This window comes from Halichoeres trimaculatus, unplaced genomic scaffold (assembly GCF_033239565.1).
Source record: "Halichoeres trimaculatus isolate MK-OKI-2021-1 unplaced genomic scaffold, fHalTri1.1 fHalTri1_scaffold_17, whole genome shotgun sequence".
Taxonomy (NCBI): Eukaryota; Metazoa; Chordata; class Actinopteri; order Labriformes; family Labridae; genus Halichoeres; species Halichoeres trimaculatus.
In genome coordinates this window covers 18,423,187-18,446,616 of record NW_027437195.1, presented here as the reverse complement: position 1 = coordinate 18,446,616, position 23,430 = coordinate 18,423,187, and the positions used below count along the sequence as shown (strand labels likewise).

General features: G+C 39.9%; 3 protein-coding genes across 6 annotated transcripts in view; 2 read left to right on the top strand and 1 right to left on the bottom strand.

The window, feature by feature from the left end:
- Window positions 1-6,508, bottom strand: part of prkd3 (protein kinase D3) — a 51,373-nt gene extending 44,865 nt beyond the window's left edge. For 3 of the 4 annotated variants that reach the window (XM_074692148.1, XM_074692151.1, XM_074692150.1), the window contains exons 1-2: window positions 5,432-6,508; window positions 4,001-4,657 (exon numbers count right to left, since the gene is read on the bottom strand). In XM_074692148.1, coding sequence (XP_074548249.1) covers window positions 4,001-4,282 — 282 coding nt within the window. In that variant the 5' untranslated portion in view covers window positions 4,283-4,657; window positions 5,432-6,508. The remainder of the gene's footprint in view (window positions 1-4,000; window positions 4,658-5,431) is intronic. The other variant, XM_074692149.1, reaches the window with a different exon arrangement.
- A 6,211-nt stretch (window positions 6,509-12,719) lies between these two features.
- On the top strand, window positions 12,720-20,322 carry qpct (glutaminyl-peptide cyclotransferase). Its single transcript, XM_074691306.1, has 7 exons — window positions 12,720-12,886; window positions 14,970-15,116; window positions 15,211-15,492; window positions 16,217-16,384; window positions 17,288-17,387; window positions 18,401-18,517; window positions 18,609-20,322. Exons 1-7 carry the CDS (start codon window positions 12,755-12,757, stop codon window positions 18,788-18,790), a joined length of 1,128 nt encoding a protein of 375 aa, XP_074547407.1. The 5' UTR covers window positions 12,720-12,754; the 3' UTR covers window positions 18,791-20,322.
- Window positions 20,323-21,735: 1,413 nt separating this feature from the next.
- Window positions 21,736-23,430, top strand: part of LOC141806395 (connector enhancer of kinase suppressor of ras 3-like) — a 50,543-nt gene continuing 48,848 nt past the window's right edge. Inside the window, exon 1 of the mRNA XM_074691900.1 lies at window positions 21,736-21,793. Within this exon, the coding sequence (XP_074548001.1) occupies window positions 21,742-21,793 (52 nt within the window). The 5' untranslated portion in view covers window positions 21,736-21,741. The remainder of the gene's footprint in view (window positions 21,794-23,430) is intronic.

The following is a 23,430-nucleotide window of genomic DNA, read 5'->3' as shown; positions in this document are numbered from 1 at the left end:
TGTGGATGAATAGGCTGGATGTAATCTATGCTGATGATGTTCAGAGTATCATAATGAAAAGAATGCATAATATTCTCAGATGTTTATTGCGTGCATGGCCTTTTTAAGTTCCCATGACTTTTGGCCATAAATCTCATAGTTTCCAGCTCCATCTTTAAGGAACATGTGTCATCTGAAGATAATTAAATGTGATTTTAAGTGACATACAAAGATAAACTTGTAGACAAGCAATGTATGACCCTGATCTCATATTAGTGGATAATCAGCACCCACTCACAATGAAAATACTGCTCAGATTTTCTGTAAGGATTGTCAACAAAGAATCGTAATTCCCACCCTTTTCCTGTTACAGATTCTTGCAACCATGCCAACATCTTACAGGATCCATGTAAATATGCGCGGTGATGAGATTTTCTGCTCTGCGGACCAGAACTGTTCATAACTAGCTAGTGAGAATCAGCAGACCTCGTAAAGAACAACAACATTACCCTGCTCCTCTGGAATGTCAACTTGGACAACATGAAACCAAAGGACACAGGCGCAATACAAATAGCTCCACTATCTTCCACTTGTTTGTTCCCCATTTGTTTTTCCTTATTTCCATTAACTGCATCTCCAACACAAATATAGCTCTGCCTGACCTCAATGTTCCGATCCTGGTGGCTGATGAAAGTGCTTTGTTTAATCATCCTCCTTTTGATTTAGTAAATGATAATTACAGACACAAATGGAGTAATCATCATTACACACAAGAGGTTAAAAAACAGAAACATGTGGATGCACACGGGAGCCATCTCATTATTAATGAGAGCTTTGCACATCATTAATCCAGCGCATCTATGGGAGACACATTTATGAGCTCAAAGCTGATAATATCCAAGTGAGTCCCCACATATGTTGACAATATTTACTTTAAGCAAATTTAACCAAATCTAAAAAGATGCCACTATCTGACTGAATTTGTATAAACTTATGACTTATTTTTGTTACTTTTCAAATAAATGGATAAAAAGGGTTTCCACTTTCTTTACTAATGCCTTTAACAATGTGATGAGACCATACACTGTAGAATATATCGACATAGGGCCAGTCTCAATTGTCACTCTTACCCCTTCCCCTTTGTCTCACCCCTTTGGCTCCCCCTTCCCCTCGGGCCTTCTGTTTAAAGGGCCAAGGGAAAGGGGTAAAAAATAACAACTCTTAGAAACAAGATGCCACTCAATAGCTGTTACGTCATCACCGCTAGATGCTTGCTGGCTGTTTTAGGCAGAGCGACTGTTTATTCACTTCCAAATAAAACACATTTTTACAAAGTGATGATAAACCTATGTCAGATTTGGGCGACAAACTCACGACAAACAGACTTCACTACAATGTACTGCATTACATGAGTAAAGAGACAGCTAAGCTTTGAATAGTGGATGTTACGGTAAGAAGCTGTATAATGTGGATTCTGAATACCACAACATTCACTTACCAAAGCTTATGTAGCTGATGCAGCCCCTGAATGCAGCTTAGCTGTCTAATCATTCAATAACTGCAGTTCATTGTATTGAAAACCATTTGCTTTGAATTTGCTGCGCTAGCTGGATTTTTATCATGTGCAATTTTAAAATAAAAACAGCAACTCTAACATGGCTAACATGGAGGAAAAGTATTGATATTATGGGAAATTTGTCAAATCCCTTGGTTTCAAGTTCCAGTTTGTCTATGTTTCAAGAGCTGGGTAGCCCTTCCTCTCGATGTTACGGTGAATCAGGGAACCACTTCACTAGACGTGCACGCGCAAAACCAGGGGCTTAGGGGTAAGACAAGGGCCAAGGGGTAGAATTGGGATTGGCTCAGAGTCTCTGCAACGTCTTCCATCTGTTCCTGAACAGAGTAATGAAGCTGACCATCAGGTAAGGTCCCTCTGAGGATGCTAACCCAAGAGTTGCACAGCTATAGGGCGCCAGTTCGGTCAGTCAGACGCTGTGCCTCTGATTGGACAAACTCTCCTTATACCTTCTGAACCACTGAGTTAGAAAAAAATTCATGACCCATACAGTGTGCACCAATATTTAAAAGCAATACACACCCGAGCAGTTTTTTTTTAACCAGGCTGTTAATTTGTTTCTTAATACTGTAAAAGTCTGTTTTTTATGGCTAGGTGTGTATGTAGTTTCTGGTCTATCTGCAGCCAGCTTTAAGCAGTCCCTCAATGAACTGCAACTTTAAGCACTTCCACATAGGCTTCATTTTTTAAACTGGATGTTGCCCCTTGGATTAGACACAGCTACAAGCGTTACACATTTTATCAAATCAAATCAAACTTTTGTCCTTTTCTGGACATACAGAAGTAGTGAAGGCAATGAGACAGAGTTTCTCTGAGGTCCAATAAACAGAACAAACACACACCTGTGCAAGCATGTACCTCCACACACACATCATGATATGGTCATGATATACCAGAGCAGCACAGCAATGCACAAAAAGAAAAAAATTGTACTGTCTACCAGTAGTTAGCTGGTGTTTGAATTGCTGCAAGTTTTGGCTGCTATTTACAGTTTTCACCACAGCATTGCTTTCCTTACCAAACTCTTCCAACAATGCCCAACACATATTTGAAACCAGCGCCCCAAACCAGAGGTGAATCACAAACCTTAAACCTTTATATGCAAATCACACTAACAAGCCAACTTTAGACAAGCTGACAAAACAAAATGATGAAAAAAGCTACGCTAATCCATACATCTAATAAAAACTCCAAAAAGCAGCCAGCGGTGACTCGTGCTTTTATGTTTAAAGAATAACATTAATGGCTCTTAATGTTCAAAGTGTGTCCACCAGAGTTGCAATTTGACCTTTAAGTTATCAATCTTACATGTGTTACTCTGCGTTATGACTCTTAAGTGCTTACAGTTTGTAGCTTACTGTTTGGCAGCTCTATTTGATATGATCCCTTACATAATTTGGACTTATCAGATAAAACCATCTTCTGTGAATACACTTTAGTTTGAGAAGAATCTTTAACTATTTTCCAGGACAGAACAAAACGTTGCTTTCTCTAACTGTCAATTTGTTCTTTATGCCTGGAAATTAGTTCACTGTTTTCCAGGGATGCGTGGGAGCACTGATAATTTAATTCAACCCAGTAAATGACTTTTTTGGTCATTCTGGAGATGTTGTTTTGTAACATATTTTGTGACATAAAAACCATAACATCTGAAGTATTGCAGTTCCTCAGGCTTATAGTTACCTAGAGCCATTTCACATGACAAAAAAAACTTGAATACATTTGTGTAAAAACTAACATGCAGAAAGACAGACACCAAAACATAAAAAATAAATAAATAAATAAATGATTAGGACTGACAAACAACATGTTAAAAACAAACAAAAGAGCTGGATGCATACAGTAAATGACTGAGAAAAATGCAGCCTATACAGTCGTCTAAAGCTGTGTCTTCTGCAGAGGCCACACATTTCAGGGTCATTCCAGCAAATTAACAATGTCATGGAAAATAAAGAAGGTTCCACCATCACACAGCCGGAGCAAAACCACCGAGCAGCTCTTTATGTGCTCATGAGGTTGTATGCATCAACATGCACTGCTTAAGTCCGGCAACATTATACCACAGTGTAAATAACTGGCACAATTAGACCATTCCCTGTAACTGGAGGAGCATCAGTGCTGTTTTGTGCATGCTTCTGTGGTCTTTGACTCATTGTAGGGCACGAGGCCCAGATGTCTGCTTTTGAAAACAAAACCAGAGCAGATGAATATGGCAGAAGATGGCAAAACACATGTTGGTGCATCATGATGGCCCTCTGATGTGTTTGGTTTGACTGCTGTAGTCTGAAAACAAGCTAATTGCAGTAGCATTACGTAGTTTGTAAAAACTTAAAAAAAAAAACTGTCACTTTGAGGACAATAGAGGAAGAACGTTCCATGAGGGACACTTTTTCAAGCTCAAAACAGTGTAAACAATATGAGAGGTGCTGTGAGACAAACTCTTACCTTCTGGTCCACAATGGAGCACACCAGGTCCTTCACAGAGGACAGCGACAGGTCATTGGCCTCCAGGTTCACTGTCTCTCTGGTCAGTCCTATCTGCAGCAGGAAAGACACCCCATGGAAAGAGCTGCGGGAGTTTGTAGGGCTAGGGACACTGTGACTGCCGTTGGACAGCCGTGTGTAGAGCGGTCCAGGTGGGCTTGGCGATGGGGACGAGAACGGGTGGTGCGGATGGAGAGAGTGGAGGAAGGCTCGAGGTAAGGATGGGGGAGAGGAGGCAGACATTGGGTTTCTTCCAATGGCAACGAGAAATGTTGAATAGTGTAGTTTCGGTGAAGGTTTGATGAAAATGCACAGTCGCACTGTGTGGATGGACCTTTACTGAGGGGGAAATTCAGTCCTCATCAGTTTTGGTGAGTCAGAATTGAAGGTTTTCAACAAATCAGCATTGTTTTGGTAATAAATTAAGAGGGTGATAGCCAATCCGTCCACATGAGCTCACAAAACAGACACTGCTTTTCTAGATGAGCAGGTGATGGATAACAACTCCCCGAACAATCTGCAGACTTCTGCAGTAAAATCACAGCAACAAGCTTCATATCCTGGAGTGGTGCGCCTTCTCCTTTCTGAGATCAGTAATCCACTCCGGCCACAGGAAGCCTGTCACCACAAACACATAAAGAACAACACACACAGATTTTTATTATTATTATTTCAAAAACAAGGACCTAGACTCACCTTTAAATAATGCAGAAAAAGTGAAGCTCCAATGAACATTATAAAAACTGTGTTCAGTGAAACTACAACTTTTCTCCTATGATGTTTTCAAGCACCCACTGATGCCAGAAGAAAGGCTACATTAAAAACAAACTCCATCACTGTAGGACTTCAATTCATCAACTTGAAATTTTCCTTTGCACAAGACCATCATTTAGATTAATTTTTCAGTTGCCCTGCATTGTTGTGTTTCAGTGTGCCTCCAGGGAGCTCATAGCCCCCTCTTACAATGGTTTGAACGAGAACAACAACATAAACGCTTGTGTGTCCGAAGTTTTAACTTTGGTTTGTGTCATTTCTTGTCTTTTTAAAGAAATTTTAGCAACACAACCGCAACGTCAGGCCCCGCGTGGTCGTGCGCGAGGACACGAACGTGACAGCTTCAAATACACGTAAAAGTTGATCAAGCGTTTCATGTCTACTAACAAGAATTCAACCTCCACAAACATCTGGAATCAAGGCTCCTGGACATCTGCACCCTCCCACTTTCGATTGGCTTGTTGGCAGAACATAACCCGAGTGGAGAATGCCAGCAAAACAAGTTATACAAGAGTCGAATTAACACATTCAAAGGAGACTTAACTGCAGTTCAAAAGTGACTTCATTGAATCCCGGCGACAAAACGTAGCCTCAAACACGTCTGAAATCATACTTTACCTTTACAGTCAGCGAAGGGTGCTTCTCTTTCCATTGTGAGTGGACTGAAGAAACTTTGTAACTCCATCAACTGAGAACAGCGGAGCCTGAAGTTTATTGCTCTGCACTTTTGTGAAGTCACACACAAAAGCGTCCCGTCTTCTCTTCTTTCGAACAAAAAACTGAACTTTCACACACAGGCGCACAGGGACTTACCGAAGAGTCCATTTATTTTCTCTTATCTTTTATTCCAGATTGTAAATTCATGCGCATCTTATTATCCTTCCAGCTGTGACTACTCCCCCTGCTCGACGAGGAAAAAGAGCAGCGACCGTGGCTGGGGCTTGGAGTCTTTTTATTATCTCCGCATAACTGAGTTTCCATGTGTGGAGAGCACAACTTGAACTACAGTCCCTGTGAAACAATGGCGCCTCCGTTGGAGCAGAAACCAATGCGCATGTGCCTTTCTTTTCCGTTATTTCAACTTTGCCATGCCAAGAAAAAAAAACTTTATACAACTCGACCCGGATCGGTTTGTAATGCACTGGAGTCCTAAGTAGGTTCCCAGGGCTCCGGGGGCCCATGAAGGGATTCTTATATGTGCCCATAGAAATGAATAAAGGTTTTATTTCGAAAAAGTGGCAGCTTTCTGGACGCAACTCTAAGTCTTTCCTGTTTTTCTCAATCCATGGACAGTTTATCAGAGATTTCAAGGTTCATGTTGGCCAGTGTTCATGACAGTCTGATATGATGAATGTGGTTATTTCTTCAGATTTGTAGCAGCCATCTTCATTATTTAGTAAAGTTCAAGAGATGAAAGAAAGGAAAAAAACAGGAAGGGGGGCTGATGGTGAAAGGATGGGTACATGTTATCCAACAGCCAGCTTATGTGTGTGATGAACTAACAGGCATCTGATTATGCAACAAATTTAAGGAACTGGTCCCTTGTTACACTTATGCATGCAGGATTTTGCAATTCAGTTGTAGTATCACGGTCATACAAAAAGCATTTTGTATAATACACACATAAGTTAAATCAAATCAAATAAGATGATGAACAGAATTAAAACTTTATTATGAAAACTGTTTTGATTGCATTAATACTGAGGGAATGTGGGGTCTATTTTCATAGCCCATGCCATGAGACCTCCTCTGATATCTTTTACTGTGACATTCTCCAACTCTGATCCACTCATCTTCTCCAAAACTTGTACCGCCTTCTGAGAGTCGTTACCCAGCTTACAGATCACAAACACTGGAGGACAGAGAGCAGAGGTAACACTAAAGGTTCAGTTTGGTGACACTATGGGATCTTGATGACTACATCTACATCACGGTTCAAAATTCATCATGGTTTCAAACGACCTATCAATGTAAAGAGAAAGAACATTTTATACACGTTTAAACTCTTACAAAAATTAGTCTCCCAAAAAAAGACACCATCTAGACACTTCACAACAACACAATGTGAGATGCTATACTAAATTTAGTTCATAGACAAAGGACACACAACACACTGAATAACCAGAACATCACTGAAATAACACTTTGAATATTCATTTTTCTGAACCAGTCCAGATGCTCAGGTTGACCTGACTTGTTTTGGAAAAGGAGTTACTAAGCAACCCCATTACAACGTGCTACAAGCTGTCCAAAACAAGCCTCCAGTCCAGCAGTATGAGTGTACACAGCAGACTGTGAATATGCAGGAGTGGCTCTACGTGCCTGGTCATTTCAAACAGACCCTGAATGGTGTTTTGACATGTTACCTGGAGGCCGGCAGTCACCTGCCACCTGTTGTTTCAACTCCCCGATTCTCTCTTTGAGTAACTGGATACGTTCGCTCTTCCTCTCCTCTAAACTTGAGAGGGGAATGTCTGGTTACAGTATAAGGAACAATAAGCAAAGAAATGGGAAACAATAAACATAAAGTGCCATTTGATGATAAAGTGATTCTGATGGTTGTGCCTCCATCACTGAAAGGATACTGACAGAAAAAGGTAAGTTGCATATATCTACTTCCACAAGAGGGCGCACATCCAACAAGAGATGGGGTTCTGCGTTGTCAAGTATGGATTTATAATCCTGGAAGTACATAATAACATTTAAATGCACAAATTATACAATTTAGTAATTACAAAGGTGTGTCTCTACTGATCGGAAGTATAAGAAGTAATTCACTATATATTTAGAGGGACGGAAAACCAAAATTACCCTCATGAGAGCGGCAAAATGTTGCCTGCATTTGTATTTGGGGAGTCTTATGAATATTTAACCACTTTTCCTGAAATCACAGGAAACAAAACTGTTTCAAACTCGAGCCCCTTGCACAATCTTTGCTACAGCCCAATCAATCATGATCCCCATCGCTGTGCTTAATGACTCAGCGGGTTTGAAAGCGCCAATTCTGCAGAAACATAAACAGATGCAATCCACTGCAACTGCTTTCAGTGCCAAATAGAACATATTATTCTTTCCCATAGAAAATCTACAGGCACATTTTAACTCATTTCCCATTTTGGGCTGGGTCAGTGCTGAGATGTAATCAGTTTATAAATGCACAAGAAAAAGAGAAAATTGTGACTAATCATACAATAATCAGCACTAAATAGAGGGAGTCACGCAAGGGCCAACAGTTTGAGTGTGTGTTCTGTGTACCTGTACAGTAATCCTCTGTTCCCCGGAGAGGAGGTTAAGCCTGCGGCACTGCAACACAAGGAAAATCAGGCAATGAGGGTTTTCTTTTACTGTTTAGGATGAAATGAGAAAATCCAGTTGGTATAAGAAACATTTGTTACTTGAACTTCTTTAACATTCCTTTGTACACTGCATGACCCCCTTTGTATGAGGTAAGACTTGTTTTGTCTTCAAACCTTATCCGTGGCAGCAGACCCACAGAAAGCCTCATAGTCCACCAGCTGGGTCACAGTGGGGCTCTGTCCACACACAGCACAGCCAGCCTGTTTAGGGCGCAGCTTAATGGACCTGAATCTGGCATCTTGAGCGTCAAACATCATCAGCTGCTGGCCACAGGAAGCTGGCACAGTGGGTCAAGGAAAGGAAAGGATGCTTCATTAGAAATTAAAGTGCATCAGGTGTTTTGGTATACTATGCTGGATGATGCATTAGAGCCCGTTATTACGATGCTCAAGACTATATGAAACAGAGGGCAGAGCTGCTTTATCAATTGAAGCCTAATATCAGCATGGGAGCTCTGTAATCTGAGTAGCTGCACAATGATTCTCACAGGAAAGACAAGTGCAGACTAAGCAGAGTCCAGAAAATTCAGACTAAAATATTTTTGTCTGTTATTGCTTTATTTGATCAGACAGTCACAAAACACCCTTACCATACTGAACTTTGCTACAATGAAAATCTTTTCAGCTGTTCTCTGTTTATTAATCCTGAATACCTGCCAAAAATTCTGATTCGAACAACAAAGTAGCCAATGGAGGTACTGTATGTAATGTAGGAGTTCAGGTTTCAAACCCAAAGGATACAGCCTCGTCCAGAAGCAATCTTTAGGACCTCCAGTGCTTGAAGGCAGCCCATTATCCCAGGAACTAAAGAAAAGTGACACCTTTTAACAACTATTATTGAAACAGACTTTTAATTTTTATAAACTTAGAGAAAAGAGTGAAGATCAGACTCACCCACTCCCAACACTCCTCCGTCAGAACAGTTGGTCACTGTCTCTGGAGGTGGGGGTACTGGGTACAGGCATCTGTAGCAGGGGCCACCACAGTAGTTATATACCGTGAGCTACACAAACACACAAATAAAAGGGTTCTTATGATCTTATGTTAATTTCAGTTATCAATAACAGATGTCTTTCTAGCTTACCTGTCCCTCCATTCTCAGGGCACTTGCAGACACCAATGGTTTCCCACTGAGCACACAAGCATCGTTCACCAGATAACGAGTGGGAACATTGTCTGAACAATCAGCAACAATGTCATATATGAGGTCAGAGAAGTTAAGGTGCCATCACTCATTGAGTTTATATGACTATTCAGTTACATTTATAGGTACAATGTAAACATTAGTCTTTGTGGATCTGAACATGTCAAAAGAGCCTGTGTTAGGTCTGTGAAACATGTAGGTTGGGGTGTTTGCAGCAGGGTACTGTTGAATGAGTTGCAAGGCGTTCTCTGGTGACAGCTGCATGTGGTAGGGAATACACTCCACTGCTGAGTTCAACCTGGAGGAAGAAGTATTTGTCAATTTAACTTAAAATATGTATATTTACATACCGCTATTGTGTCTCTATTGTTATCATAACTGTGCCTAATAAACACTCAAACAGCCATTGGTGGAACCACAGGAGTAATTTGTCAATCAGAGAAACAGTGCCCCCATGTGGTCTTGACTGTGCAATATTTATGTTAACCACAGTGGGCCCACTGTAAGGGGAAAGGCGCCAAAAACAACTGTCTCTGAAATAACATATTTACACAGTATTTACAGAAGGGGGAAGTACACAACCAAATATATCCTGTGGTGAGACTAAAAAGCGCCAGCACACATTACACAGAAAGAGAAGGGTCCAAAAGAACACAGATATACACCAGTTATTATAATTACAGACCATTTACTAATGATATTGAGATATTAACATCTATGTCTCAGGTCAAATGCTTTAAATAATATTGTTTTGTGTTACACTCACACAACAAAGTATTTAACCTTGCTGTATTATACTGGAGAATGTTAAAAAAATGGGTTTAGATTAAATTAATACCTTTTGACTGCATGTGCAGCAGAAAGAGACTTGGCCTGGCCCTGGCTCTCCTCTCCATGAAGCACCTGTCTGTGCAAGTTACTGAGCTCCACTTCGTCATAGTCCAGCAGCCCAAGACGTCCTGCAGGGACATGGGGATAGAGAAGGAAAGGTAAGTAAGAAATGCTTTTGTGTAATGTTAAAATCATCTGATGCTGGCAAACATTGAAAACGTCATGCATGTTTTTCCTGAGAATATTCACACAACTCCCACTCTTTTGGTTTAGCTTCCCCAGTTATTTATATGGCCATAGAAAACGTGTTGATTCACTTTATCAGCAAAGGTACAATCATTGTGACTTCAGAAAAACAGTATGGTATAAAAAATAAATGTAATTTTTCAAATAGAGGCTTAATAAGGGTGAATTATTTAATGTATTTCAAGTCAAGACATGCGTAGTAAAATTCATCAGGGCCACCTACCAATTCCTGCTGCTGCAAGATACTGTGCCACAGGGCAGCCCAGTCCTCCACATCCTACAATCAGTACTGAGGTTTTGGATAAGTTTAGCTGACCTGTGGAAGTACACATTTTGTTTTACTCATTGAAGCCCTTAGTCTTGCTCAGTGAAAGCTTTGGGTACTGGTTATCAGTGCATTCATCTCTCTGTACCTTGTACACCCAGCTCAGGTAGAAGGAGTTGTCTGCTGTACCGCATGATGTCTTCATTGCTGAGGGCTGCTTTGACTCTCGGAGGAGTCAGAGGCGTCACTTTGTCATGCAGCTCCAGTACTGAAATATGGCTCTGGAATCACATCAGAGAGGAAGTATCGCAAAAAATATATATAGAAAACTTTGAGCAATAAATATAAGAAACATGTCATTTCATCCATCAACGATCCACCCAAGATTTTTGTAATGTTTATATCTCCATTCATTTATATCTGTAGCTCATCTTTCTGAAAAAAGAGGTAACATTTATGTAAAGCTATTTTAAGGACAGGTGACTGTTTCTATCTAGGGAGATTAGTGTGGTGGACTACAGGTATTAGGGATATACTCAGACAATAAACTGGACTTGCTCAGGAACACCATCTGGGACAAGGGCCTGTGGCTTTACTTATTGATCCCTCAAGATCTACAGGAAGGTGCTTAGGATGGAGACTGGCATAATGAGCCAAGAAATAAAATTATGTCTTTAAGTGAAGTCTGTATCTCTTTTTCATGAAACCAGAGACATTTCCTCAATAATAGCCAACATCACAACAGAGAGCTCATTCAAGCATTGAAGCAGCCTACTACCCCAACTAATATGCTTGTAAACTGTCAAACGGATTCTTGTATGACAAAACTATACATTATACTGGGATGGATGCTGTAGTAAAGCTATATCCTGCAAAATGTACAAATTCTTAATGAAGGACATTTTGATAAGGATTTTTTCAGAATACGACCTGCGTACATGAACAGATAAAATAATTCAATTCACAATTAACTTCCACTCGTCGTTTATCGAAATTTAAGTACCTTTTCCAGTTGTGCCAGTTTATTTTTCAGCGCAGAAATCTCTTTCTCTTTCTCCTTTAGCTGTGCTTTTAGGAAGCACACATCCTGCGCCATGACTGCTGCCACACAGAAGTTCACGGACCTACCAGGTATGTTTATCAAAATAGATGCTACAACTATTTAGGTAAGAAGTAGCTCCTCTGTGAGCACGCTACGCAAACTTCCGGGTTGACCACGTGACAGTGAGACCACATGGTTGATGACGTTGCAATCAAAGCACTAGCGTTCCATGAAAAAGTCAACAGATTATTATGAAACCAAACAGACTTTCTTCTTTCAATTTATCTATTCATTTATTTTTTAAAGTTTAAGTTTCCTTGTCTGGATTTTGTTGTCTTTTCAAATAAATAAAGGAAAAAGATCTTGTTATGTGTTTCAGCTTTTTCTTGCTTTTTTTTTTTGTAAGATTTAGTTCCCCACAAGTCCCGGGGTAGGGTGTATTTTTTCCCCCAGACAGACAACCGCACGGGGTAAAATTAGTTTCAGAGCTTACCAGACTTACGCACTTAACGTAAAATTCATGATCAACGTGGTGCTCCAGTCTTTTTGAGGAAATAAACTTTTTGATTTGAATGATTAAAAGATACGCATCCGCGTTGTTTATCATTGTTGTTGTCCATTTACAGCGCATGTACCCAAGGATACAAAATCGTTAAAGCAACTTCCTTTCTCATTCATTGAGCACATTAACATTGGTTAATCTGTCGAAAAGCTTGTGTGTAAATGAAAACTGGTCCTCTCGTACCTGGTAAATAAAGGTCAGAGGCACACCTTGATTAGCTAAATATTTTGACTGTCACGGGGTAATTCTTCATACTGAGTGCTCTACAGTGTTGTCTGCTGATTGTAGTACTCATTCAGTGTAGAATGATAAGGTGTCATTCTGTCTTTTGTCTCCACCAACCACTAATGTCTCCTGGGAAAATGGAGGAGCACTCACACATACACATATACACATACGCACACTCACTGACACCCACAGTGACGCGCTGAGAGCCTCGGGTCCTCCCTCCTGCTCTTCACATGATCTCCAAGCCTTCATAGAGGAGAGTTAGGAATGTGGAGAGGAGCGTCAACAACGATGGCTGAGCGGAGCAACGGTCCATGTACAATGCGATTACTTTATTTTGTGACTATCTGGTTGACATTCATCCACTGTACATGTGGGATTCCCTGGACACAAGAAAAGGTAAGTAAATCAAGACAACTTCTCATATTGTATTTGACAAAAACAGAACGACACAGTCATAAGAATGTATTGAGGCATCCAGAAAGTAAAGACCATAAACATTTAACATCATGCAGTTTGTTTAATTATATTTTTGTCAGTCAGCAATATGCAATAACTGGCTAAAAAGCCATTTTTCCTCATTAAATAATGATTTTTGTTTGTGAAGTATGGGGTTCCTTATTTTCAAATATTTAGAAAATAATAGATTTGTTTTGAAAGCACGAAAAACATTACATTTGATTCTGATAAAATATTTTTCATGCATGCCTATTTATAAGATGAACAGTGTCTGTACTTGCAACATTCACAATAAGAGAATAAGACTTTAAGATGTAAAATTCAGTCTAGATTTACATTAAATATTAATTCTCGATATTCCAATAGTGACTGTGATGTTTGCTGGCACTGTTGTATAATTCTCCCGAGATGCACCTAGGTATGCAGTTCCTTCATATTCCCCATGCATGTTGTTCTCCCCCTCTCCTCTTTGCCTGGTTGCTATGGTAGCACAGTCGTGTCATTGATCCTCCAATTGCAGGTCTTGGTATTTATAGACTTTAAGTGGACCCCCTTTTAACCCTCTGTGAGCCTCGTGCACCCCAGCTCCCTGGCTGGCTAGCCTTTATTCAGCTCTGGTTCCCACATAATTATACCTTTTGTGTTGAACACTGTAATTACAGGGTTGATGTACCAGAGAGTCAGTTTGGGCCTAAGGACTTTAGCAAGTTAATGTTTACACAGGGATTGTAAAGAAAAGATGTATGAAAATAAAAAGCAAAATGGTAGATACAAACAGATGAATTCAAAAGCAAAGAAAGACAAATTGTGCTGATTCTGGTGTCACAGATTATGTAATTAGCTGCTATGTAGCCGCCAGTTACAAATATTTTGGTTTTATTTGATCGATACATTGAAGAAGTCTTTTGAAAGTCAGTTTGTGTTCGAGGTTAGGATCAGTGCAACTTTAACCTTTTTTTAAAGACCAAATCATTCGATAAATGGTTAAAAGGCTTTGGTTATCATTGTTATAGTCACCATGTTTTGGTAGTTAGAGTATGCGTCAGTGGCATTAAATTTGGGCTTTTGATTGGAGAGATTTAAGTAGACTTTGTGGAGACAGTGCTCTGATATTCACTATCAGCTCTTTCTCTCCTGGTCTCTGCCTGTCCCCTCAGTTCAGTTTGTTTCCAGGACAACCACAGCTCTCTGCAGGTGAACTTTGAGACTGAACAGACAATATGGAGCCAGGGGATCAATATGTTTTTTTGTTTTTGTTTTTTTCAGTATAGTAGTGCTTCAGCATTGAGGAAACCCTCTCGCTTCAAACATGAAGCTTAATCCAAATTGGTTAATACATTTACACAAATGCGTATTTTCAACAAGAAGTGAGAGTAGGGGCACGTTAACAAGCACACTTCACTTTTCATCAGATCCCTGCTTCCCCTGAGAAGCCCTTGTGTGTTCAATCAATGTCTATTCACACCAGCCTGTCTTTTGTGTGTCTTTCTAAGGAGGTGTTAAAGGGAGATTCACAGCTTAAATATAACAGTGTTACATACGACCAAACCACTACATCAAACAGTAACTTTGATTTCAGCAATCTGTTTGTCATTTTAGAAAACTGGAACTGGGAAATTGAAACAAAAATTCCACTCTTGCAAAAGTCAATGACTGGTTTACCCTCTGTAATGTATCATCCACTTTATTGCTTAATTTATACACGTCACAGGAAAGATTTCTGCTGCCTTCAAAAGAAACTGTTAACTCGCAAGTGTTCCGCAGCTGCCCATGACTGAAAGTCAGAGATGTGTCTTAATATTGCTTTACTGTGTGTGCAACACTGCAGTGTCTGCTATTATTGCAGAATTCATTTTTTTACTGAGGTTAATTTGATAGAAGCTGATACCAAAACACGTAAATCAAATTACCTTGGCACAATCTTTCCAGCCACACTCAGTGTTTTCCTTGCTGATTAAAGTACATTATATGTCTTCACATCCAAAATACATTATTGTGGTTTGTTTCCTCTGGCTCTGTTCAGTTGCATCACAGAGCTCTTACTCTAACTCAAGATGAAGTCCAGACCGCGCTGTCTCACACTGACCTAGAGCAGATGTGGCAGAGGGACCTGAGACCGCTGCTTGTTACCAGATACCCAGGCTCCGCAGGCAGTCTGGCTGTGCAAGAGGTGAGTTTGCTTGAAACTATTGACACATTTTAAATGCAGAAACTCTCATAAAGAAAAATATGACTTTGTAACTGCTGCTGCTATGTGTTCACAGCATATCAAAACAGCTCTCAGTTCCCTCGGAGCAGGCTGGGAAGTAACAGAAGACAAATTTATGTCAGAGACACCCTATGGCCAACTGCCCTTCACTAACATAATAGCCACCCTAAACCCATCAGCCAAGCGCCGCCTGGTTCTGGCCTGTCACTACGACTCCAAGTATTACCCACCACAGTGGCACGGGATAGAGTTCCAAGGTGCGACTGACTCTGCTGTACCATGTGCCATGATTCTGGAGCTGGTGCGAGCCCTGGATAATGAACTTACAGCACAAAAGGTTGTGACCTTGCATATGTCTTACATCTAGGTTAAAAAAAATGTAACTATTCAAAGGGTGTGACTGACATGACTGGTTGATCTAGTTATGGTACATATCCATACAAACGGGCCAAGTGTGTTCTTGATCAGGCATCAGCAACACATAGAACAATTTTAGGTCTGTTTTTTCACAGAAAAGAAACGTTCAAATAAATCAGAAAATGTTCTTTTAAATACTTTACTTTTCTATGAAAAACTGATGACAAATTATAGCTAACTGTCTTTAATAGGCATTTTAATTTTTTTCCACTGTTTGATGACTCCAAAATAAATCTGTCAATAGGAAAGCACTTAGTATGCATGAAGCTTTCTTCTTCATCTTTCCTGTTTCTCCTTCTAAGCTTAGACACATATCTAGTGAGTGGAGAGTGACAGGGTCTGTGACAGAGAGAGATCAGCCAATGCGCTTGTTTATCAGACTCAGCTGTCTGTCGCAAAGGTCACTGTGGGACTACATGACATGATGAATACAAATGTGTTTGCTACCCAGGAAGAGATGCCTCATCAGTATTGCAGTAGATGAAAAAAAAGCCTATGAAACATTCTAATTAACTGAATAAGTACCATTATATGTCCCATGTGTGGAAAAAAAGGGTTGAATTTGTGTCAGTGTTGTCCCAAAACCAGTAGATGGCAGCAAAATTCCAAAACTGTTGCTAACTGTTTCCCTCCCTCTCAAACAGAGCTCCAGCCCTGACCTGACGCTGCAGTTAATCTTCTTTGATGGAGAGGAGGCTCTCTTCCAGTGGACCTCCACAGACTCCCTGTACGGCTCTCGTCACCTGGCTCAGAAGATGGAGAGCACCCCTCATCCAGCCGGAGCCACGGACACCAACCAACTGCACGGCATAGTACATCACTGTTTATTCACTCATATCTGCCAAAACCACCTGAGATTATCTTAATCCCATAACTACAGTTGAGCTCATCCCTTTGTTAGCGCACATCATCTTTGAGACATTTAACCCTGATCTCTCTGATATACATAGACCACACAGAGACTGAAATCTGGGAGGTGAATGTCTTTATAGTTTATACTCAAAATACACCTCAAAGCTCTCCTTTTTAACCATCTGTAAGTGTTGTTTTTTATATTGTGCATCATTTATTCTAAAGTTTATCAACACAAGGTGTTACATTAGTTAGTGCACAATTCTTTATCCAACTGTGGGAAAAACATACAGCATTTTATCATCACATTTAGACATTTTGAGTGATAATGTCAGCTCATTACACCATACACACCTCAAGGCAAGGACTCTGATGTGTGTGTAGTCATTGTCTTACTCAAGTGTAATAAAATCTACCCAGTTCTTTAGTCTTACAACTCCCAAAGGTCACAAGAAGAGGATCCATTTCTCAGTTTAGCATTTCTTCTTGTCACAGGTAAGGTTTACAGAGCTGGTCCCAAAAGAATGAGCCCCGAAAAAATATGTCTGACACCACTGTCTCAACCCACAGGTGGTGTCAGTTTTCAGAGAGATGTGCTATCAAAGTGTGAGACTGTTGAATCAGAGCATGGAGCTAGGAGACTGGGTGAAAGATTACACAGGGTCATAGAGACCTCAGACACAAGCTGGAGACAGAAGCTATCCTTCTATCTGCCAGATAAACATACATCAACCCTGAACATGGCATGTAACTAGATTAGAATGCTAGATTACGTAAATTATTCTAAAGATATATAACACAAGACATCATTACTTCTCTTTCCGTGTATCCTTTTTTTTTTTTTTTTTTACATTTTCCTTCAGGACCTGTTTATGTTGTTGGACCTGATTGGAGCCCCCAGCCCTCGCTTTGGAAATCAGTCCCCCAGCACACAGCACTGGCTGACCAGACTGCAGAACATTGGTGAATAATCAAATATGTATTTCTTTTTTATTTATGGAACTGTGCACTTGAGGTCATTACATCAAAATGCAGCTGCTTGTCTTTTAACAGGTGCATGAAAGCATGAACATATCACCCCAATTCTGCCGTCCCTCCGTTGGCTACCCGTTCATTTTTTAATTTAATTGTTTGTTTTTAAATCTTTCCATGGATCAGCATCCTCGCTGTCCCTGGTGTCTACTGATCACTTTTACCTTGTGGTCCCAAAAACCCGGTTTAAGACTTGAGGTGATCAAGCCTTTTCGGTGGTGGCTCCCAAATTATGGAACAATCTGCTGCAAGAAATTAAAACATCCCCTACCCTACCTACTTTTAAATCGCATCTTAAAACTCATTTTTACTCTTTGGCTTCTAACTCAGCATGAAAGTTGTGTGATCTGTGTCCTTTTATGTCTTTTATGGTCTCAACCCTTGTGTTATTATGACTCGTATTTGTTTCTAGGTGTTATTTTAATGTATTTTCTTGATGTTCTTTTTTTTTTTTTTTTTTTTTACCATGCTGCACTTTGGTAAACTTTATTGTTTTAAAACTTGCTGTATAAATAAAGTGGATTGGATTGGATATCAGTAGTCACAATTTAAATAGTTATGACTGAGGAGGCTCTGGAAGTATTACCTTGTCATACCTACTACTAATACTAAACCGTGATGGCCCTTAAAGTCATTTTTTCTCAGTGTACAATAATTTGCTAACTAAAATTATACCTACTTATACCCCCCTGGACCCCAACAGGAAAAAGGGGAAAGATGATGGATGGATGGATTGGGTGCGCTTTGCTTGTAAAAAATTGTTGTACACCAATCCAGATTCCCCATGACATTAAAATCTTTTCCCATTCCTGATAATTATAACTGACCAACTACGCTAGCAAAGCCCTGCTAAAGTAAATCAACTGATTTAAAAATAAAAAAACAACACTTACTTCCTATTTCCTTTAAACTAAATAAACAAAAACTCTCTCTTCTTCCCTCAGAAAAGCGTTTACATTCCATGAACGAGCTTGATGATCATCAAAACATCGTGGAATACTTCTGGCCTGGCCGTCCTGTCAGCAACATACAAGATGATCACGTACCATTCCAAGACAGAGGTAAGCGCAACCAAAAGCAAACTACAGCAAATAAATTTATGAGAACTGAGATTCTCTGATGGGTGATGTTTATCTTGTACCTCTCTATCAGGTGTGCGTATCCTCCATCTCATCCCCTACCCATTCCCATCTGTGTGGCACACGTTTGATGACAATGAAGACCACCTGGATCGCTCTACTATTCAGAACCTCAACAAAATCCTGCAGGTTTTTGTTCTGGAGTACCTCAACATTAGACCCACTGTCACTTCAACCCCCCAGAATGCCCCGTAAACCATCAACACCAATATCCAGCTTTCCTCTCCATTAAAATGATCCAGTGTAAATATCTACAGATGCTGTTTTATGGACTGAGAGCTCTCACTGGAGAAATGTTTTATCCTGGACCAAATATCCTGTTTGTTAGGTTAAAGCACAACTCAAACACCGGAATAAAGTCAGCTCAGAAAAACAGAGCATATGTTGACAGATTGTTGCTTTTTAGAGACATGATGACTGGATGTGATATTCTTAAGAGATTTAGATAATAAGACCCTTCATTAGTTTGCAGCAACAAGAGCCAGACACAGGATCTTGGGTGCGTTTTTAACTCCAGTGCTCTCTTTATGTCAGCCTTAACCCCTCATTTACCCAGCAAGGATGCTATAGTGTCAGTGAAAATGTCTTGTATTTGGTGCCTCAAAGGGGGAGGGAAGTACTTCTACTCAATGCAAGTCCAAAGCTGTTTTTTTTTTAACATTTTGAATTTCTTTATAAATAGCTGAAGCCTATAAAAACACTTGTTCATCATCGTTTTACAATAACCAAAACCTTTATCTGTTATCCTGTATGCTAACACACACACACACACACCTGAGACTATTTTCTCACTGTGTTTATTTTACCTAAAGGGAATACGATATTTTCTGTTTCTGCAGCAAATCTGTTTTTTGTTTATAGAGCAAACTTGTCAGCAAGAGGAAGTGAGTTTGTTTGAACACTAACAACACCTTTAGCCTTTCATATCCTGTCATCTTAAAGTCTAAAGTAGGCAACTTCCTGTGCTAATATTACATGTGCCTGCCTATGTTTGTATGACATTATGAGCCTGTTATTTAATGTAGATCCCAGAATAACATACAGTTCCACAACTGGACTTCCTGCTTTTTGAGGCTGAAATAAATGATCATGCAGTTTGTTTGTTTTAATTACTTTTTTAAATGTACATATAGAGTTCCGGTTTTGCTTAGTTGCGTTGATTCTTTTGCTGTTTGTCCAAGAAAAGTTAATTTTAATAGTCCATACCCGTCTCCAATATAGTATGTGGTGCTTCCTCTCTAAGCTTGAAGTCTCAGGCCCTCTCTTCCTCAATGGACCAAACACCCCTTTCATCCCTCCGCCTCACCTCGAAAACAATCCCATGATTCATTTAATCCTATCAGGGAGGACCTCCCCTGAATTCCTCACCACCCAAAATCTCTTTCAGTCAAACTCGCTCCCATGAGAACTGAACACCACTCAGGCTCTCCCATTAGCATCAGTCAGAAAGGTTTCTGATGCCTAGCAACAATGTCAACCAACAAACTTTATCTGAACTGGATATGAAGTATTTGTGCTGGCAAAGCCATCAGTCTCTTGATTCTATGATGCTTTCAATAGCATTTTTTTCTGAAGATTGGGGAGTCTGTGATTTTAACTCTGACCAACTCATAAACTTGTTTTGTTTTTTTGCTGTGCTTGCAACACTTAACCTCACTTCTTATGTGCTTGTTTTTGTTAGCTTGTTATGCTTCTACAAAAGCTTACTTCAGTCATAGAGCCATTTGTTCACCGTCTGAATTACTTGACAAAGATGAAACAAAGATTATACATGATTGTGAGAATAAAATCCTGCTTGCACCATGACTTGTTTCAGTCACACCAGCATGACAACAAACATGTTAGGACAAAGAAAGGCAGAAGTGGGTCAAATTGTTCTGAGTAACTCAATTCTGGCTTCCAGTCTGTTTTTGTCTGACAGCAAACTGATGTGTGCCGTGTTTAATAACAGCAGAGCTTTAATTTGAAGATGATTACAGTGCAGGGCACCACAGTTTCAAGCTGAACAGTGATGGAATAATTGGTAAGTGGGGACTCTCCCGTTTAAGGTGTATTTCAGATGGTTGGAAACAGAAAAATTCTTGCAGAGTCACAAACCACAAAACTATTTAGAAACTGGAGTGCATCTTTGAAACAGAAGCCCTTTTCTCTATTGCCTGGAGTTCACTTTAATTTCAGGATTAAATTCGATATTTTACACTAAATTAGTTGCTGATACAATGAGACGCCTTCTTGGGAGCATTTCTGGACCAGTATGAGGTTTGAAGGAAGTCTAGTACAGACTGAATTTAACATCACGTGCAACGAAGAAAAGTGACCAACAGAGGGCGGTGGTGAGTCAAATTTGTATGCCGGGGACCAAAGAGTGTCTGCTCTATGAGATGTTAGAAATGTCACATTACACACAGAAATGACACATTAAATTCAGCAAACTCAAATTATATCATCAGCTAATAAATTAAAAAAAGAAAATGGTCAGTTGGTGGTAGAGGGAAACAACAGTCTAAAAAAGTTTTCCCATTAACTGATATCAAACACATTTTTCGAGTACTAAACAGTAGGTTAACACTTACTGGCCTCTGGCATGATTGTTCTCAGTCAACCTGTGGGAAGTACACTGGCTGGTTTGTCCATGCCTCCAATTTGAAAAGAGGGCGGAGAAAAGACAGAAATCACCAACATAGTACGCTGCATTCAGGGACCCTCTGGAATATTCCGTGTCAACCCCTAAAATACATTCACAGTACAGTTTGAAGTAGAAATTTACAAAACAAAAATCATATTAGTATGAAATAGTGTAATAAACATTTTTTTTTAAAAAGATTTGTATAAAATATTTGCGATATGAACGTTAATTAATGCTCTGTATGCTTTGCTTACACTGAAATGTTATTTTCCGTGCACAGTTGATGGTATTTGAATGCAGCATTGATTCCAGACCGGGCGCTGAGGACCTGTGGGGGATTTCAATCCAGCCTCCAGTCACGCGTGTACAGAGTCGTGTAGTGGTTGAGCACAAACAGACGAACAGCACCGACCTGTTGCGAAGAATGTGACAGCACATTTCTTACATTTAAAATCTTTACACCTCGTCGCCAAACTTCGGCACATTCCCGCGTCTTTGTTTTTTTTAAATCAAAGAAGTCATGGAGCCGATAACGAAGTGGACGCCAAAACAAGTTTTCGACTGGATGAAAGGTAAATCCAGAGCACTTTTTATCTTCAGATTATTTACACTTTCAGAGAGAAACAAACACTCATTGACGATTTTACCTCTCTTGAGAAGTCTCTGTTTCCAAAATCTGGTTTGTAACTCAGTTATCTCAAACTAGTTTCGTAGAAACTGCTCCTGTGTGTCAACATACCTCCGCCGCAGCGCCTAACAATAGGATTGCATTTCTTACTCTCACTGAACAGATGTTAAGAAGCGAAGCTATTTAAACTACGGCAGCTGTTTAATCCACCCTAAGTAACTCCAGCCACTGTGGTCTTTTTAAATCTTACTTTGCCATGTGTGACTGATAAAAGCTGACTTATAGAGTTCATCTGAGGGAAGTAAATGTTTTCATGACCAGTTGATGAAACTCCACCAAACTTTTAAATGTCTAGAAAACATGTTTGGATGAATATCTTATTGGGAATGATTGATAAATCCTCGTTGTACACCTTGCTTGATACTATTTTCTAACCAATGCTAATTCCAGCCTTAACCACAGATTTGAAATCCCTGTCTTCAGATGTCATTGTGCTTTCTGGATTCTGACACTCTTGAAGAACTGTACCTGTTTCATACACTGAGAGGAATGCACGCTATGGTAATATCATCATTAACTTAGAAACAGTCACAGCATTGGTATTTCCAGTGAGGGACACCAGATGGTATGTGAAGCATGGATGGAAATAGTCAGAGTGCTATCCTTCCTGACACTTGAACAAGTAAAGCCTGTGTATAATGTACCATATTAAGAGTAATGGGCTGTTGATATGAGCAGCATTGAGGCAGAGTTGTTTGTCTTTACTGTCAAGGCGACTTGGAAACTTTCCAAAGTAAATCCTGACTTTTCCTTCTCACATTTGGATCTCCGAGCACACCGTTTTCAAAATGATGTGTCTCTTTAACAGTGATGTAGTGCAGTTACAGCTGATCAAGGCATGCCTGCCAGCACACATTCAAAGCTAAGGGGGATTGTAAAGGGGTTAGTTTCAGTGTGTCCAGTGAAAAGGGCCCAGCCAGAGCACGCATGGATGGAGGATTAGTTGTCTACACAGGCCCCCTTTTGCTGTCAGTCTTGTACAAATCTGACTCAGCGGTTGTCTGTGTAGGTCTTAACCAGTGGATTTGCAGACCTCCCTACAGACATGTTGGACCTGAACTAACTGACTGAAATGACAACAGGCCTGTCATGGGAATATTTTACAACACCTCTTCACATACCAACCCAGAAGAAAAGCAGGGTCTGACAGTAAAAATCAGACCACATATTTACAGTCTGACAAAGTTATTTTGTATGAATTCAGACTTTAAAATCATGTGATGCAGTCTTTTGTCAAACACAGAATGTAACTTTCCTCATCGTGGTTTTGTAAGGCTGAATAGTCATTTGCTTTCCCGGAGTTGTTTCAAGGGAGTTTAGACTATCATTACTCTACAAGACATGATATCAGCCTTTCAACAGTAAGAGCCACAAAGCAAACAGAGGTCTTAACTCTAATCCAATATCCATGAATGTTGAAAGTGAAAGATTTGTTTATCATTTTTTTCCCTTGTTGTGTTGCATCACATTACACTATTTTCGCATTTTGGAATGGTGTTATGACATGAAGTAACTGCAGAA

Excerpts from the sequence above, each read along its gene's own strand:
- qpct (XM_074691306.1), top strand. The coding sequence starts at position 12,755 with ATGTGGAGAGGAGCGTCAACAACGATGGCTGAGCGGAGCAACGGTCCA. Across the intron at positions 15,117-15,210 it reads GCAGTCTGGCTGTGCAAGAG|CATATCAAAACAGCTCTCAG; the intron begins GTGAGTTTGCTT and ends ATGTGTTCACAG. Across the intron at positions 16,385-17,287 it reads CCAACCAACTGCACGGCATA|GACCTGTTTATGTTGTTGGA; the intron begins GTACATCACTGT and ends ATTTTCCTTCAG.